This window comes from Chiloscyllium plagiosum, chromosome 33 (assembly GCF_004010195.1).
Source record: "Chiloscyllium plagiosum isolate BGI_BamShark_2017 chromosome 33, ASM401019v2, whole genome shotgun sequence".
In the NCBI taxonomy this organism is placed as follows: Eukaryota; Metazoa; Chordata; class Chondrichthyes; order Orectolobiformes; family Hemiscylliidae; genus Chiloscyllium; species Chiloscyllium plagiosum.
The window spans coordinates 3,314,740-3,332,390 of record NC_057742.1 but is presented as its reverse complement, the minus strand read 5'-3'; the positions used below and the strand labels follow the sequence as shown (position 1 = coordinate 3,332,390).

General features: G+C 36.8%; 2 protein-coding genes across 5 annotated transcripts; both read left to right on the top strand.

Annotated features, from left to right (window-relative positions):
• Positions 1-1,242: 1,242 nt before the first annotated feature.
• Positions 1,243-10,767, top strand: hoxb9a (homeobox B9a). 3 transcript variants are annotated; one of them, XM_043674772.1, is made up of 3 exons: positions 1,243-5,650; positions 6,354-6,566; positions 8,223-8,520. In XM_043674772.1, exons 1-3 carry the CDS (start codon positions 5,134-5,136, stop codon positions 8,414-8,416), a joined length of 924 nt encoding a protein of 307 aa, XP_043530707.1. In that variant the 5' UTR covers positions 1,243-5,133; the 3' UTR covers positions 8,417-8,520. The 3 variants fall into 3 exon arrangements, with proteins under 3 accessions (XP_043530707.1, XP_043530708.1, XP_043530709.1); XM_043674773.1 differs by lacking the exon at positions 8,223-8,520 and adding an exon at positions 10,650-10,767 and having other exon boundaries at positions 1,254-5,650; XM_043674774.1 differs by lacking the exon at positions 8,223-8,520 and having other exon boundaries at positions 1,257-5,650; positions 6,354-7,982.
• Positions 10,768-11,872: 1,105 nt separating this feature from the next.
• On the top strand, positions 11,873-17,024 carry hoxb8a (homeobox B8a). Of its 2 annotated transcripts, none has more exons than XM_043674781.1 (2): positions 11,873-16,116; positions 16,506-17,024. In XM_043674781.1, the coding sequence occupies exons 1-2, from the start codon at positions 15,690-15,692 to the stop codon at positions 16,778-16,780; spliced, it is 702 nt and encodes a 233-aa protein (XP_043530716.1). In that variant the 5' UTR covers positions 11,873-15,689; the 3' UTR covers positions 16,781-17,024. The 2 variants fall into 2 exon arrangements, with proteins under 2 accessions (XP_043530716.1, XP_043530715.1); XM_043674780.1 differs by having other exon boundaries at positions 16,503-17,024.
• The last annotated feature ends 627 nt before the right edge of the window (positions 17,025-17,651 follow it).

Below are 17,651 nucleotides of genomic sequence, written 5' to 3'. Positions count from 1 at the left end.
GTTAAAAAGTGCAAGCGTTGATCCTTTATCAGTATAGTGCGACCGATTGTTTATTATATGTTTATTCGTATGTCCAGCGAGTCCGAAGTGGTGCAATGCATCTTTTTGGAATAACTAAAAAAAATAGATGCAGTTTGGAGCCGTCAGTAACTGAGATTTGTAAATATCCCGCCTTCATCTCCTTTCTTAGAAAATGAGACAATTTTATTAATTTAGTTATTATTTAAAGAATGATGCTTAGTAAAACATACCTTACAATGTCATCTTTATTTTGGTGTTTGAATTGAACTTCACTCGTTAGGTCCAGTCTATGGCGCATGTGAGATGGAACTGCTGTGTGACTTAGGTAGTTTCATGTTGTTGGGCTTCTGTTTGATCGCAGTGACAAGAAACTGCCTGAATTACTCCAGTTATTGTCATCGCAAACTTTTGGAATTTAGTTAAAAAGAAGTAACTCTGGTGTTCTGATGCCCGAAGGAATGGTTCCTGTGACAAACCACTTTATATATTGCGAACTTATAAACAGCGATATTGCAGATTAACAGAAATACTTATCTATCCTATTGGCTATCTGTCCGATACATGGATATATTCTAAAATAACAATATTTATGTATTATGATAAAGTTTTAAACAATTGTGTATATTTTCTAGTGATAAATGCACAATTTTGAATTGACTTGTAATTGTAAGCAACACTAGTTTGATCCGATTTTCTATTCGTCAGAAGTAATTGCATAGACAGATAGATTATTCGATTAAACATTGAATAAATTAATAGATATCTAACTCAACAGCGCAGAGGAATGAACTGGTAGTTGTATTCCCAGGTTTCAATCCGCCAGTAATATCTGCACCGTCTCTATCCATTAACGACATTATTAGACGTTTTCTTGTAAGACAGACAAGGGGATAATGCACCCCCAGAAAGCTGAAAGTCTGACGATATACAAGATTTATTTCTGTAGCATATTAAGTACGTAGAACAGTTTTTATACACTCGGATTATGGTCGAAGGGCGCCAAATATCTTCCAATCACAATTGACAGCGCTCTTCATTCTCCAATGTCATGTTATCAAGGCTTATAATGTGCAGTAGTTGCGTTGTGTTTTGTTTTTGTTTTATATAGCGCAATGTGCCCAGTCATAAATGATAATGTCGTTATCACTTAATCATTAACAATGATTGTTCAGTCTATCACAATATTGCTGTAGATTAAATAAATTAGTCTGGATCAATATTACTCTAATAAGATACATCTGAATATAACTCATAGGCTTTTAAACTGGAGGCATCCAATTGTAGAAAGACATTAGACAAGCTTCCAATGAGATTATTGCCAGTTGACGAGGAAGCATTAGTGCTGCCCTAATGGATTTTTATTTTGTTCGTTTACATATCGAAGTATCAATTGAGTGACTTTCCATAGATATTCTTCAATTCGTTCTATTTTGTTGTCAGCTTGGAACCTGCGAATTAAGTATCAGCTACTGTTTAAAATACATGCAGGAAAACATATAACGGCGTCATTTAGCCTCCCGAGTGACTTTTGGAATATAATCTCAGCTCAGGAAAAATGGAAACTATGTACTGTATTTACCTTTTAACAGCAATTAGGTGTCGGAGCAAATTCCACCATAAACTTCAGCTGATTGCCATTTATTCACCATCTTTAGTATAACACTTGTTGTGACGGTACTTTGTTTTCTTGTCTATCTGCGTTTTTCCACTGGATTATGAATTGAACCAAACGTGAGAGTGCAACAAACAAACTTACTAATGTTGAAGTTATAACTGCGTTGAAATGACTGAAGCTTAATTGGATTGCGCAGCGTGCTGAGACAAGAGCAAAATGGATTGCTTTCTTAAGCTTTAGGCTTAAGTTAAACCTCTTTTTAGAATCTAAATGTCGGTTGCCGCCAAATGGCCTGCAGCTACCACGAACGATGGATCTTTTCCTATCCATAATGCAACTTGCTGTGTTTGGAGACACTGGCCAATTTTGCTTGGCGCAGATCGGATTTTTTGTAAACTTCAGGAGGTATATTATATAAGCTCGAAATTTACAAGGAAGACCGACGATTTCCCCAATAAAAGCATTTAAACATATTATTAAAACCCTCGTTAAAGCACAGATCCGAGAAATATCATAAATGATCGTTTATCGTGTGATATATTACTGTTGAAACGCAGTTCCCAGTCGTTGGCGAAGGTGCCTTTTGCGTCTGTTTTCCTGTATTGACACAATTGAAAACTGCCCATTCACTCAATAATACTGAAAACTCCTTAGTTGCGAAAAAACGTGAGTGCATACTTTAATTGATAGTGATTTTTAATGCTATTAAGCAAATTGTTTCTACTGCTTTTTGTGCATTTAAGATAAGTTTTAGATGCAAAGGGGGAAACACTGCATATCCCAGCTTTAACTTCCAACTGGGAAGGACAACGACAGTGCTAGTGTCAAGTTGTCAATTCAAAGTACTCAACCAAAAGATAGGGAGTGTGTTTGATGTATATTTTAGGATTTGAACAGCAATATACTCGCAGAGCGACTGCTTCAGCTTGAGAAAAATCACACAAGTAAAATCGTATAACTCGGTTTATTTTGAGTAAACAGATAAGTCAATTTATTTCGCGCAATAAATAACGAATTATTTGTATTGTTCACACACATAAAGCGGTTTAGAAGATATACATTGTGGCATTGTGGAAGTCTATTTTCTTTTATTGCATACAAATGTCCACCATGTAATTTTAGGGAATCTAAATTAAAGGTCAAAACTTGCATATTTAGCTCTGGTAACAACAATCGCTAATATATTCCCTTTTATTCATGACTGAAACATCCATTTGATACCAATGTTCAGACGGCCTCTCCAAGTCTAGCTGTCCTTTTAAAGGGATGCCTTCCTCTGAAACAATTGTCCTTTTTGATTATTTAGACTAGACATTATTCATTGATGTTAAATGGAGACGTTCCTTTCAGCATCCTACCGGTTTAAGAACTTGTTTTAAAATGCGCTGCCTTGAAGTGTAGAAGAGCGTTAAATTAATTTCTCCCAAGTATTTCATCTAAACTTTCGAATTCATCATGGCGGCAAAATATATATTATCAACAAAGTGCAGGCGAGTGGATGAGGGGATTATTTTTAATCAAATGCATTGCCACAAAGAGCAAAAAGAATCAAAATGCAAAATAATTTTGTGAATCTTGTGAGATATTTATGGCATGATGCTAACAACCAATTTTAGTACATCGGTGAAACGTTTCATTGATCTTATCTATTACTTGCATATTCTCAAAAATATTCGCGTCACCGTATCTTATAACTTAGCAAAGTGCTTGCATGTATTTACTTTTTACTATGGAGGATTCTTTTGGTATTCAGGATATAGTGGGTCTCCAATAATATCATTAACGAACATTCAGATGTTCATCTCAGCCGTTAGTTCGCCTTATTTCTCAGTACTCATTACTACTATCTCAATGGAAGCTACACTTGTAAATGAGCAGCCTTGCCGATATCACCTGCCTACCAGCATAAACGTTCAAAGTTAAAACTCAAATATTCGACGAATTATTTCCGAGTCTAAATAATTTATTTTTCATTTTTAATTATTTTTTTCCTGATCTGAGCAATATATTTTGAGTCGTGAATTTTATAATATAAACCATTGACAAAATTAGAATTTAAAATTTTATATAAATTGTCCCCCCACTGTAATTTCCTTCATTGCCTTCGCCATCGTTCGTCCTTCACTAATACTCAAATCTCTTCCAACGTAATTCTTTGCATCAGCGGAATCAAATAAAATCAATGCTTCTAATCGACCTCTAAATTAGTGTGTTAAATGCAAAGTAATGTTAGTTTTCACTAATAAGTTACATTTCTTTTAAAGTGATTTGTAATTTAAAAGCCGAATAGTTTTCTACCCATGTAAATCTTTCATTGCCCACCGAATTTTACTGGAATGTACGCATTTCACTGGTCGAACGTGGTTTTAGAACTTTCATTCACAATTTCCCCTAGCTTCATGATACAAAATCTTTCTTCGCTCTTTTTCTCATGGGAAGAGTATCTCCCAGAACTAACAGAAAAGATAACAAGAGAAAACGTAGCTTACATTTAAAATTAAGCTGTAACAATGTATTTGAATGCACAATAATTATTCACTTGTTCACCATAGTTCAATATTGTTTTGAGGGTTGGCTTTCCGTTTTCCTTTGTTCCAAAGTCGACTTGAGAGCAATTTGAAGTCACACAGCACAAAAAAATGCAGAATAATACGTAACAGTGGCTTTCATATAACTGTGAGCTTTAAAACATCACAATGGGAACAAAAAATACTTTGTTAGCTGGAAATGCAGGTACCGGAACGAGAAACTATTTCAAATCCAATTTGTTCTAATTCTCCTCAACTGCAGACTTGGGGCTGAATTAAAATTTGAAGGGAAATTAACGGTTCGTCTTCTCACGTTTCCGTGCATTTTCACTGCAATCTCTGCTCTATAAGGTCTAAAGTTGTCACCCATCATACGCACACATATTTCCTTCAATTGCACCAGAACCTCGGGCTAATATTGCTAACTCCAATCTGTACGATCCAAACCGCCAAACTCAACAGTACACATCAACCGCAAATATCGCAATAATTATCTGCTGCGTTAATTGCATTTAACATTTGATATGTTGCAGGTTTAAGATATTAACAGCAATAAGAAAGCTAGCGATGATGAGAACTGGTGTGAGAATTTGTCACACGACGTAAGATTAATTAGGAAACAAAATAGTTCCTTCAAAATATGTCCATTAAAGTTAACCAGGTTTTATATTGTGAGGAATAGTTGCACCATACGAATCTATCTGTGGTGCTGTTCATTGTTCAATCCCCTTTTTACCTCTAAAAGTATTTAATATTGGGGGAGGGGGCGATGCTAATTGTTTAACCCCCATTGCGGATTGATTTACGTTTTATTGTCGCTTTGTCGGCCTCATGAAAACTTTAACCAATCGTTTCGCAGATAGCCCACAACATATTAGCTAACTCTACTTTGTTAGTTGAGAAGTTGAGAGAACAATTTCTAGTCTTACATATAATTTCTCAATGAATCGGAGTGTATGATGTTTGACAATGTCGATCTCTGGTGCAATTGGCAACTACTTTGTCGATTCACTTATAAGTCATGAAAGCGAGGGATCGCCTGCAACAAAGTTTGTTTCTGGGCAATATTTAGTCTCCAGACAGCCGCGAGTCCCCGAACATCCCGAATTTCCTGCTTGTAATTTTCAGCCGAAATCTCCCGTGTTCGGCACCTCTTGGGCCCCCGTGTACGGCCAGCCTTCTGCGAATGTTTCCACTTTGTACCATCCGTATGTCCAGTCTCACCCCATTCAGCCTGATAGCAGGTACATGCGGTCCTGGTTAGACCCGACCCCCAGGACTGTGTCCGGACCCGGAATGCCTTCCAGCGGTCACGATTCATTGAAAGCAGAAACACCGGCGACTCATGGCGGCGAAACCCTACCAGCAGCGCTTCAAAAATTACATGGTGAATATTTGGAGAGCGAAACCATTTGCTCCGGGAAAGCGCCGTGCTACGAAGACAGCATGTGTGAAGAGAAAGGAGACAAAGAGACATCAGAACAAAGTAAGTATTTCGAGAAATCTACTCGATTTATCCAAATGAAAGTAGTTTATAAAGCTCGTACAAAAAAACGCGATTGAAGTCAGGTTCCAATTAGAAGGTAGTTTACTCCCAATTTAGCCTCAAGTATTTAACTGGTTTTATGTTGCTTGTTATTTAATGCGCCTCCGTTCTATTTTATGGGTTACACAAGTAAACACCTGCAAACCCTTAATGGCGGATTCGCCAGTTTATCTTCTACGAGGCAATAAATAAATGAAAGAATAAATAAAACGTATTCACTCTTGTTATTTTCCGTTTGAACTAATCTCCTGAAAAACTATGAACCCAAGAAACAAAATGTGCGCCATGCCAATTTTATATGAAGCTGCGGAGAAGGGAGATAGGAAGCAATTTTATGCAGTGCAGTCGGCTTCAATTTGCTTCTAAATTGCAACGGTGATAATGAAAAACAAAATGAAGCCTTTACAACTCCAGACCGCCCAACAATTTTCAGTTCAGTAACGTATTTTACTAATGGATAAACGCTTAGGAGTATTGAATATAACACACACACACAGACACACTTAACTAGGTCTAGCTAGGTCGATACAACGGTGAAAGAATCCTCCCATAAGCACTGTAATGTTAGAAATGCATCTAAAAGATAAGATCCTAATATAATTCTTATTCTTATCCGATTATTTTCCCCTTCACTCATCTTCAGGCAATCCTTCTGCAAATTGGTTGCATGCCCGCTCTACAAGGAAGAAAAGATGTCCTTACAGCAAATATCAAACCCTGGAGCTGGAAAAGGAATTTCTGTTCAACATGTACCTCACCAGGGACCGGAGGCACGAAGTAGCCCGTCTTCTGAACCTGACTGAAAGACAAGTCAAAATCTGGTTTCAAAACAGGAGGATGAAGATGAAAAGACTCAGTAAGGAGCATGTAAAAGAGTTCGAGTGACGAGCTATTGAGATTTAACTTTAGCGCGTAGCCGGTTTTTGCTGTCTCTGCAATTTATCCTTTAAGGACTGTAGTTCTGAGAAAGCCAACATGCATCCACAGCAAAGAATGATCAGAAAGTAAGGTTTAAACATCCAGCAATTCGGCTATTTATTTCGAACATTTTAGTGCATTCATTCAGGGAATAGAGTCACGTGTAAAGAATTTTATTGCAGGATATTAAGAAATACAACTTCCTCCCATTCTCATCCACTCTAACAGCCAGAGAGAGCAGAGTGCTTTTATTCTCGCCACCTTTTCTCTCTTTATGACTTAAAAAAAAACTTCGTGTTATTTATAAATTGCTACAATTTCTGTCAATGCTTTGGTGTTGGCCTTTCACGCGGGACCAGGATGGACCGCGCTCCAAAGCAACGCTTTACAAAAAGGATCCTTGTTCAGCTGCGATTAAATTTTTGGGACTTTGTTGGCGGCAATGAGTTAACATGACATGTTTGCAACAGTTTACATGCAAAAAGTCGAAGGTTTATAATCCATTTTGAAGACATCACATCGCGGTTGAATTAAGTGCTGTTTCCATGATTCCTGTATTTCTTTGATTTGAGCATTTGCTTGTTTCAGTGGAATTGTGACTACTGTTTAAACCAAGCGATAGTTTAGTTTCCCATTCTGATTTCTGTATCCCTTAGTCTGCGTGTTTGAGTGAATGTGGATCTGGCATTTTCTTTCAATGTCTGATGCTCCTACGGTTTAATTTGGTAGCGATCACCTTTGCTAAGTGTTTGTCCAACTATTGGTAACTGTTACCACGTGAATAGTTTTTGAAAATGTTCTAATATTTCAGCAAGAATGTCCAACTGTCGAAGCGAAAATTTAATGATCTGCCGTATAGAACCTCGTGACATTTTAGAAATAAAACAATGTAGGAATATCTGACGAATTATGATTACAGACTAGATTGCACAAAAGGAGGTTGGCAACAAGGATCAGCTCAAAAGAATACATTTTAGGAATAATAACACTTCTGATGACAACCTGTCCAATGTGAAACTGGTATTTATATCCGCGGATTTTGTAGGTTTGTCCCGATTTTACATTTAAGCTAAATGAACTAACCGTTTTACATTTTTAACAATCCAAATTCCTGCTGACCTTCAGGTTTAGTTATTTCATTCCGGAGCTCTCCGACGTCAGCGGCGCAGGCTTGCACTATTCTAATGTGATTTATTAACGTTAATTATAAATTAAACCCGCTGAATGGAATCAAATATTTTGAATCCACCGTTCTATGTACACCTAACATGATTATTAGATGTAAATATACGAATGTATTAAAAAAAGCTGCAAAATAAAATGCTGCTGAAAGTTTGGAAACGCAATTTCCCCCCGACCTTGCGTCTACTGTTTAAAATCTTGTCTTATTCTTGGTTGTGGACATAAACCTCGTTCTGTCAATGATGCCTGAAAATTCATTAAACCAAAGGAGAATAGTTCTATTTATTAAATAAGATCGTCGAATAATTACTAGAAACTGAAAAGACGTATTTAGAACCCTGAAAATAAAGTCGATTTCTAAAATCCCAACAAAACCAAATCATTTATCTGATAAACCATTGGCCATTTCTAGGGACAAGACCCCTGATTATGCTGGACATACCGACAAAAAAAACAGTATTTTATTCAATTCTCCCGATAAATCCTCTCCAAGAGTGGGCACAGTGGCGTGTCGTCAATAGAGAGGCACAGAGGCTCTGGGTGCATGCAACTGCTGAGAAGAAGCATGGAACTAGGCAATGTGTTTCCGTAAATAACGTTAAATAAAAATACCTCCGTCTCATGAAGAATCGCCTCACCGAATGAAACATAAACTCAAGTTGTTGGGGTGGATATGAAATGCAAAAGCTCATGCTTCACGTGAATTCCAGGGGATTTAGTTCGCATCCAGTAAGTTGTTCTCTTACTTTCCATGAGTTTATTATCTCAGAATCTGAAATATTGGGAGTTTCGTGTTCTTTTGGCCCAATTATGAAATGTGCCTAATGCAAATTATAAACAAAATGCCCCGTTCTATATATTGCTGGTTGCTTTGCATATTTTAATGTCCAGTACATATCATAAAATGTGTGAACCCATTTCTTTTGCACGTAATGAATCTTATGCCTCGCAGCTTTGAAGTAATATAAATTATATCGACAATTCCAACGTAGATTTTCATTTATTTTCACATGCAGGAGATAACATGTTCTATCAGAATTTACATAAACCATTAAGAAGAAACAATGATCTGTTATCTACGTCCTGCCGGTTTATTTGCATTGTTCACTATTATAACCGTTTGATAATGAATAGTCCCTCAATTGACATATTCAAGTTGAATTTTGAAACTTGTGAGACATAATTTGAGCACTCTTACTGTCTTCAAAAGGCTTAGGTCTCCCCTGCCTATTAAGCAGGTAAAATGATTTTTATTTTAAAACCGTTATTTTTTTCCTGCATTTGCATTATGTCTATCTACCTATATGTGCATGTACGTATCTCCACACATTTGTAGATATAGGTATACATATATCGACATTATAGATGAGAATTGCAAGATGAAAAAATGAATGAATGCAGAAATCTATCAAAACATGTGCCATATATTACACCGATGAATAGCAAATAACGAACAACAGAAACGAAATGAAATATTACAATCAATTATAAAATGTTTCTGGATAAATCTGCCCACAAACAAGTATTGTGGACATTTTAATTAAACAGCTTTAGCCGAAACATTCTAAACCCCTACACAAAAAAAAACATGGTCCAATGTGGAAATCTGCTTGGAAGATGCCCCATTTTACCATCCTCGAAAGAAATATCCATCAATTTAATCGAATGTTCAGGGTAAAATGCGTTTTTAGTCGGTTTTGCTTATTTTCGCCATCTTACAGTTAGCAACGCAACATGGGATAATTAGAAAGGAGGAAGGGCGCTCGTCAACTTGAAAGCGTTCTCTTGAGGTTGGTTCAGTAAAACGGCTGCCATGGATGTCTAAGGCCATAGCAAAACAAAACAAATCTATGTTTAGATGTTTTAGTACCTTTATATCGGAGACAACGTTATGCAGCCGTTTACAACCTCTTTTACTGGTTTGGAACAAAATAAATACAGTATCAGCGTGTCGTATAATAGAATTAACATAATTCTGTAAGTTATATCCAGTTCAACATTATTCGCCAAGCACACGAGACACAAACACATGCAAGGGGAAAGCAGAAATGAGCCTAGTACGTTGGAGGAGGAGTTAGGAAGTTGTCTGTCATTATAGGAAATTCAGTGTGGTGTGTTGCAATAAAATAATATGACCGTTGTAAAAGTTTATAGGGTATAAATTTCTGAAGGTTAAGAATTGAATGTCTGTAAAACAAACACAGCAAAGGGAAAACTTTCAGAACCCATTAGATTAAACTCACAACTGGAGGTGCTAAGCTGTAAAAATATGGCTTTGCGTTTTATTTCTGTGGGGATGTATATTGTAACTTTTTTAAAGGGAAAATCGTGGTGAATGTTGTGGTGTAACCAACATGCTTTTTAGACTCTGAAGCAAGCGACGCCCTCTTTTGTTCTACTTCCTTACCATTTCAGGCTGCCAGAAATTGCTGCAATAAAAACCTATACAGAGTCTGGCGAGACGTCTGGAGCAGGGTCTTTGGATATGTTTACAACTCCGCGCCCATGCCTGGGACTTTATTCTAAAGCAGAATGCCCAATTGTTTAGACTCCGACTCGGAGACAATAGAGTTCTGAAAGCTTTCTTTCCCTCCTTTTTCTTTCTTTCATATTCTTCTTCCCCTTCTTTACTGCCCTCAGGAATTCAGGTTGTTAGCAATCCGCTGCGGCACTATACCAAAGATGTGGTATTCTGGTAATGTCTGATTGTGTTTGCCGATGGAATTAAAGAGTTGATACCTTCTTTCTTTGCCACCGTTTGGGTCTAATGATTTCTTTAAAGTCAGATGTTAGATATTGCGCATATTTACTCATGCTTTTTTTTCCACCGCTCTTTTAGAAGTCCCAAATGCTTCGTCCGATGTCCAGTAGGTGGCAGCATTGTTCCACCAAACACAGTCATGGGGATTCCGCAGCTATATTACCAATCCGAGATTCAATAGATACAACCTACATATTAGAAACATACAGCTTTCCTCTTTCCCCTGGATTACTCGCTCAAATTTTTTAAAGATTAAATCTTCATTTTTTTAAAAAAAAATCTCTTTTATATTTAGCTCCATTCAATTGTTTGCATAACATTTGGGTGCCAAATGTCAATTCTGTCAATTTGAAATATATCCTAATTGCAATTTATTTATTCGAACCAGATTTTATGCAGTTGTATTATTTTCAAACTGCTCTATAAACCTGAGAAGATAACAGAACAAATAAGTCCGTTATTTACGGTTGCATAGTCTATAGTTTGAGGCTAAAGTCATTTTAAAAAAGGAAGACGGTTCATTTACCGAAAAATCGCGAGGTTTGTTACACTTGGGCAATATGTAAAATGTCAGGCATTCACACTTTTAAATGCACATTCTCACAAACTAAATACCTAACAAGCGATGTGTCTGATTCGAATTTGGCTACTTTCAAAGGATAAATGTATTGGGAAAACAATTTATTGCACTATTTATTTATGATAATTAGTTATATCGAAAAATGTTTGAAGTGTACATTGAAATTTCTAGATACTTAGCTTCCAAATGAACTTTCAAACTCGTTACATTTCTCACATCCCAGTGCACATGCTTTTAGATTGAATTCATCCTGGGCTGCTGTACATATACTGATTATTGTTTGTGTGACTGTCTTCCTTTCAACAAACTGTGCACCACACATTTTCAGCATAATGACAATCTGTATGGATATTTCTTCCTGACTGGTTTCCAGACCTTGCTGATCTATTCTTTCTCAGGTTTTATTGATTTTGCTTTATTTGTACCATTTAGGTAACCACCCTCTTTTCAGTTTCTTTCCGTATTTAAATCGAACTGCAGTCTATTTTTAATCTATCAACAGAACGATTTATGTAACCGTATAATGGAATAGAAACGTTATATTAAAAACTGAAATTTCGCCCTGATGAAACCAAAGCTTTACTTCTGTCTCCATCACTGTTCATATTAGTTTCATTTCAGTCTTTGTCTCGATTTCCTGCAGGAATACTTTTTAAGTGTCATGTTCATTGTGATTTCACTTAAAACAGAATTTAACTCAAGGAGAAAATGTCAAAATATTTGGTGACAATTTATTTTTTGATTCAGTAAAGTTTCACACTATTCTCGCAAGAATTAAAGACACGTGATTAGGTAAACATACAAAATAAACAAGATTATGTTTTTACAATTGGAATCCCGCGCACTAATGCGCAAATGAATGGAGATGTTTGCGTATGTGGGCACCTTTTAATTTCACTTCTGTGCCTGTACATGTAGCATGTGAATTGAAATAAAGCATGCATATGGTTTTAGGTTTTAATGCTCTGCAGATTGGCTATCTTTTCACTTACAAAGATGTCGGTTTTCTATGAATTTCAGTTTAAACTGCAGAACGATTGCATGTGTCAGTTTAAAGTATCAAAAAAGTATCAAGTTATTGAGGAAGAACAATTTAGATGCATAGATACATGAACATGTCCATAATATTTGCACAACTAATTTTCTGTATCAGTCATAGATTATGTATGAATGAAGAATGAAACTAAAGGATCAGTATTAACATTTGTAATATTATATCTCGCTGTGATGTTCCATATTTATCGGAAGACTAGAAAACTTAAACGTGAATAATCAGTTTTGACTGCAAGCAGAGGTGAAATAGAATAAAACTCCTGTGGAAACAAACGGTACCTACGACGAGTTTATTTTCTTTGTAGGTTTGCAATTAACATCAGATTTTTAAAAAAATGTATTTACATTCATGGTAGGTACTTGGAATATCATATTACGTACGATGTGTGTGCATATGTATACAACACATATGTGCTTCGAGAGAGATTTATAGATGGAGATTTTCAAATTTCTTCACAATATGTGAACACATTTATAGTTACATTTAGGAAATATATTTGAATGCTTTCCAATAAAATGGAACTACACCCATAAAATGAATCACATTGCTGATAAAGAGATTGAACATATTAAAACACGGATAAAAACAATATTAAATAAGCAATGCAGAGACATCACAGCTTTAGAACCAAATAAAACAATCACGTGGGTCCTCACAGACCGGACAGGCTGCAAGTTGTAGACTTCGTTTAGTTTTGTCGTCAGAAATCATTCCTTTCCCCTTAAAATCTCACAGAATTTTCAGTCAATGAAGCAATTGGAATATCAAAGAACTAGCTGATCGTGCCTAAACATGTTTGTTTGATGCTTCAACTGATTTATTAAGAACGTGTATGTTAGTGTATGTTACATCCAAATTAGATTTTTAAACATTTTTGTCACTTTAAATGAAACTCCAGGTCTACTCTATCTAACGCTGGCAACATTGTGCCAAATTGCAACAAGATATAAGTGGTTATAGACCACAACACCAAGTACCACTACTAGAAACGAAAGTAAAAGTTAGTATACAGTCGGAAGTTTGTCCTTTAATGTGCAGTGAAAAAAATGTAAAGATTTTCATCTGAGCTAAAGTAACCCGGAGCACCTATGGGCAGAGAAGACAAACTTTTCAAGAGGAGACTTTTGATCGATTATTAAGCGATTGATTCCACTCAGTCGTATTGCGAACAGTTCTTTTTCAGAAGGCCAATTCCACTTATTAGAGAAAAAAATTAAAAATATTAACTTTCATTGATCGATTTTTTTTGTTTTGGCAAATTGATGAAGTTTTCACATTCCAGACTTCTTTTATCACAATGCTCGTATTCAGTGTTATTTGATCAGTTGACAATAGTCCACAGGCTACACGTGCACCAAGTTAATAAAATTTTCTTATCAGTGTGTTTCACTACTTTATTACCTCAGCTGCACAGTAACTTTGGGTCGATAATACTTTTACAATGCCACTACGTTCATTTTCTCGCCAGATGACGTATCCCATAATATTACTGAAGAGTGGAAAACTGTAGCCCAAGAATTATCAGTATTTCTGCAACCCAGACGTTTGAGAAGCTATACGTGAATACTATTTTGTTTGTTTTAAATATTAGGGATCGACAAATTAACATTAAGTTAGGAGAGACCAGATGATTGAAAGATGCATAATCCGTGTAGGCATTTGCAAAGTTAAGAGATTGCTGAATCTTATGTTGGTTGCTATTGTATTCGGATGAACTTGCATTGATATAAGCATCTAACAGCATTATTTACACTTTACATTGTACAGATTTCTGTTTTGACTAACGTTTATACCGTGGACGTGCAAATTCTTTTGATTTGGTTGAGTCTTGTGGTTATAAATGGACATTCCGAGTACTGTCCCCCAAAAATGTGAGAATTGAAATGCGGGATTAGATTTAGTCAGCTTTGGGAGATCTGGCAAGGTGAGACAGATCGATTGTCTACTTCAGAAAATCAAACTATCAAACATTTGATAGTAAAATGGTTCAGCATAACAATATCAGCTTCCTTATTAGTTCAGGAAATACCTTGCTTTCAATTGTCATGGATAAACCAAGAAACTCAAAAATAATGCAGATTCGCTATCAGTCATTATTGTGGCGCTTCGTTAGTGGTTTAAAACCAAATGGTCAGTTTGAAAGAATGAGCAGAAATCACAATACTTTCTCTTAAGTTTACACTCGAGTTTTGAATGCAGTTTGCAAATTATTTCAACTATGCACACCCATGCATATTTACGAAATCGATGCATAGGATTTTCTGATTAAGAAGATCTTTTCGAAGCAAGTTCATGCGCGCCTTTAGTGAGCTGTGAGTTAATCCAGAGCCATGCACCTTTATTTGGAAGCAGTGCACCCCTTTTTTACTGGAAAGCCTTTGCATCTGGATTGGAAAAGAAAAGTCTTCAAATTAGGTTGAATAAGATGTGTATGTTCTTGTCCAATAGCAAATAATCCACAATGTATTTGCACCAGGAACATTATTTTGTGTAAAAGCGGTTCATATTTAAAATAGCAAACGGAATGGCACGCTAGCTTCGCAAAATCTATGTTTTACTGCTCCGCACAGAGCCTCTCGTAAAAACCCTAACTGCCGTTCACTGCATGTTATAAACAATAACAGGCTGTGCTTTTATTACGCGTTATAGTTCCTTAATCTCTTTCCTATAGTTCTCAGATGACTGTTACTGTTCTAGGGTCCGTCCAAGTACCAGTTAAAAGGCTTTATTAATAATAGGAAAACGGGTCATTAAATTGTTAAATACTACTGGATTTCAAAATTCCTTCAGATGAAACTTTTTTAAAAATCCAAATAATTTGCTTTTGTGTGCCATTTGAGTTGTCGCTGCACTGCAATAACTTGGAAGGAAAAATAGCAATTAGATCCACGGTTGATAGTAATTAGATTTTCGGATTGGTACAGTACTTCCACGTCTTGTTGATGTAACTCTGACCTTTAAAAGAGACGCATATTCTCATTAAATGGTTTGGAAATTAACGTCTGAATGTCTATCCTTTACTTCACAACAGCGTGGATACTTCCCCTTATCAATCTTTTGGTGGCGTATGTATTTCATCTGTTGTAAAGCGGCTGATATCCCGGTAATGAACATGGTTGAATATATTAATCCGCATATTCCCCCCTCTCTATCTTTCTCTCATTCCCTCTCTCTCGAACCATTCCCTTTTCACACGGTGCAGTGTCCATACGGAGTAAGCGAAGCCAATAGGACGTGGTTGAGGTAATAAATGCAAATTATCATGAAAAGAGACGGCAAAATATGAAACAACTCATTTGGGCTGAAGTAAATCACAGAAAACTGTTTATGAGTGAACCTCTTCACGAAGATGTGATGCCAGGACACTATTTGTTGAGATCAATAAGATGAAGGTTTAATTTTTAAAAAATCTTGGCTTGTTTGCTTGTCTGATTACCAAACACTAAGTTCCATCCGTTGAGCAGAAAGATCTTAGTCCTTCCCAATGAGCTCCTACTTTGTCAATTCGCTGTTTTCCAAGTATAAAAGTGGGGAGACGCTGCGCCCCAATTATTATGACTGTGGTTTCACCCAGGACCTGGGCGGCAGACCCACCGTGGTCTATGGACCCGGCACCGGGGGCAGCTTCCAGCATCCCGGCCAGATCCAGGATTTTTACCACCACGGCGCCGCTACCCTCTCCACCTCCGCCTACCAGCAAAATCCGTGTGCGGTGACGTGTCACGGGGATGCCGGCAGTTTCTACAGCTACGATGCCCTGCAAAGGCAGCCAATTTTCGCTGCCCAACAAGAGGCCGAACTGATCCAATATCCCGACTGCAAGTCGACGGCTACCAGCCTAGGAGAAGAAGCAGAGATTTCAGAGCAGAGTTCATCCCCGACACAGCTGTTTCCGTGGATGAGACCGCAAGGTGAGGCTTTGACATGGGCCAGCAAGAAAAGAAAGAGGCAGACAGAAAGGAGAGGGATAATACACACACATGCATTTTAAAACGCAGAAAGGTTCATTTCCTGAGCCAATAAAAGAAACGTTGCAACTTTAGTGTTTTATGATTCTAAAGTTCGGTACTTGTAAATTACTTTATACTTTAATGATCCTGGAGCGGTTTTTTAAGGGTGGTATATTGCATGCTGTTTGCAGTTTTATTGCAGTTTTATGGCGTATTTTTCCTACGGTGTTGAATACTGTTCAACAGTGTTTGAATCTTGTTTTAGAGCCCTCCGTATAACTACAAAGCCTCATTTAGCCTTTTTTTCTCTTGGTCCTCTCTCTCTCTTCCCCCTCTCTGTTTCCTAGTAGCTGCAGGACGTCGCAGGGGAAGACAAACATACAGTCGCTATCAGACACTAGAACTTGAAAAAGAATTTTTGTTCAATCCATATCTGACTCGCAAACGGCGGATCGAAGTGTCACACGCCCTGGGACTGACCGAGAGACAGGTCAAAATTTGGTTCCAGAACAGACGAATGAAATGGAAGAAGGAAAATAACAAAGACAAGTTTCCCAGCAGTAAATCCGAAATAGAGGAAACTCCAAAGGAGAAGGACGTGAAAGAAGACGAAGAGAAAGATTAATAACAATAAAATAATGCGAATAATTTAAAACACAAAATGTTAATCCGTGGGAGGGGGAAGGAAAAGAATAATGTAGACAGTTTTTAAATAGTGCGGGTGCGAGGAGCAGAACAAATTTTCCTGATTACTGTTTGATACACAATATTGTGCGCAAATGTATGGAGGTGCAGATTAAAACGAGTACTTCAACTTTTTACCAGCTATATACATGTGGTTGCGTAGCACTCTCGCTGTACTAAGTGAATTCTTGTGAAAGTATTTAATGTGAAGTTCATAGATCAATGTTCTAGTGTGTCTGTGTCATTTGAAATACTGCTGTAGAATATTTAAGCCGTGTGCACTACTTCAGCTAATAATCATTAGCTTAAAGGAAAATCCCGACAACATGAAGCTGCCTATTTAAGCTTTAGCGATTTTAGATTGTGTTATTGTTTACGGTCTTTGTTGTATTTATATTATTGCTTTCTCCAAATTGGCATGTGCAGAAGTAAAAACTGTTTTTTTTTAAGAAAAACAAAACAAGAAGAAACTGGTCTTTAAGTTTTAACTGTGAGAAAAGTCTACTGTATACGTGAATTGCTTTATTTAGGGGAGGTGGGGGGCGGTGGGAATGAAGGATTGGTGATGCATTAATGTTATAGTCGAGATTAGACTATTGTTTGGACATGCAAGCGGCGGAAAGGGGTACAATAAACTTGATAAGAGAAAAAAGAACTGTGAAATTGCTCGGCTTCTTTTCTAAATTGACTTTACTTGAATGAGGAGATTTGGCAAAAATAACTTGCATATAATGTGCAGTCTGCAAACAGACAGATGGATAGATAATATTGTTGAAAACTGAGCATTAAATATCAATAAGACATTGCAATCG

Coding starts and splice junctions, on each gene's coding strand:
- hoxb9a (XM_043674772.1), top strand. CDS start 5,134: ATGTCGATCTCTGGTGCAATTGGCAACTACTTTGTCGATTCACTTATA. Junction 5,651..6,353: donor CAAAGAGACATCAGAACAAA/GTAAGTATTTCG, acceptor ACTCATCTTCAG/GCAATCCTTCTGCAAATTGG. Junction 6,567..8,222: donor GATGAAGATGAAAAGACTCA/GTAAGGAGCATG, acceptor GGCCATTTCTAG/GGACAAGACCCCTGATTATG.
- hoxb8a (XM_043674780.1), top strand. CDS start 15,690: ATGAGCTCCTACTTTGTCAATTCGCTGTTTTCCAAGTATAAAAGTGGG. Junction 16,117..16,502: donor TCCGTGGATGAGACCGCAAG/GTGAGGCTTTGA, acceptor TCTGTTTCCTAG/TAGCTGCAGGACGTCGCAGG.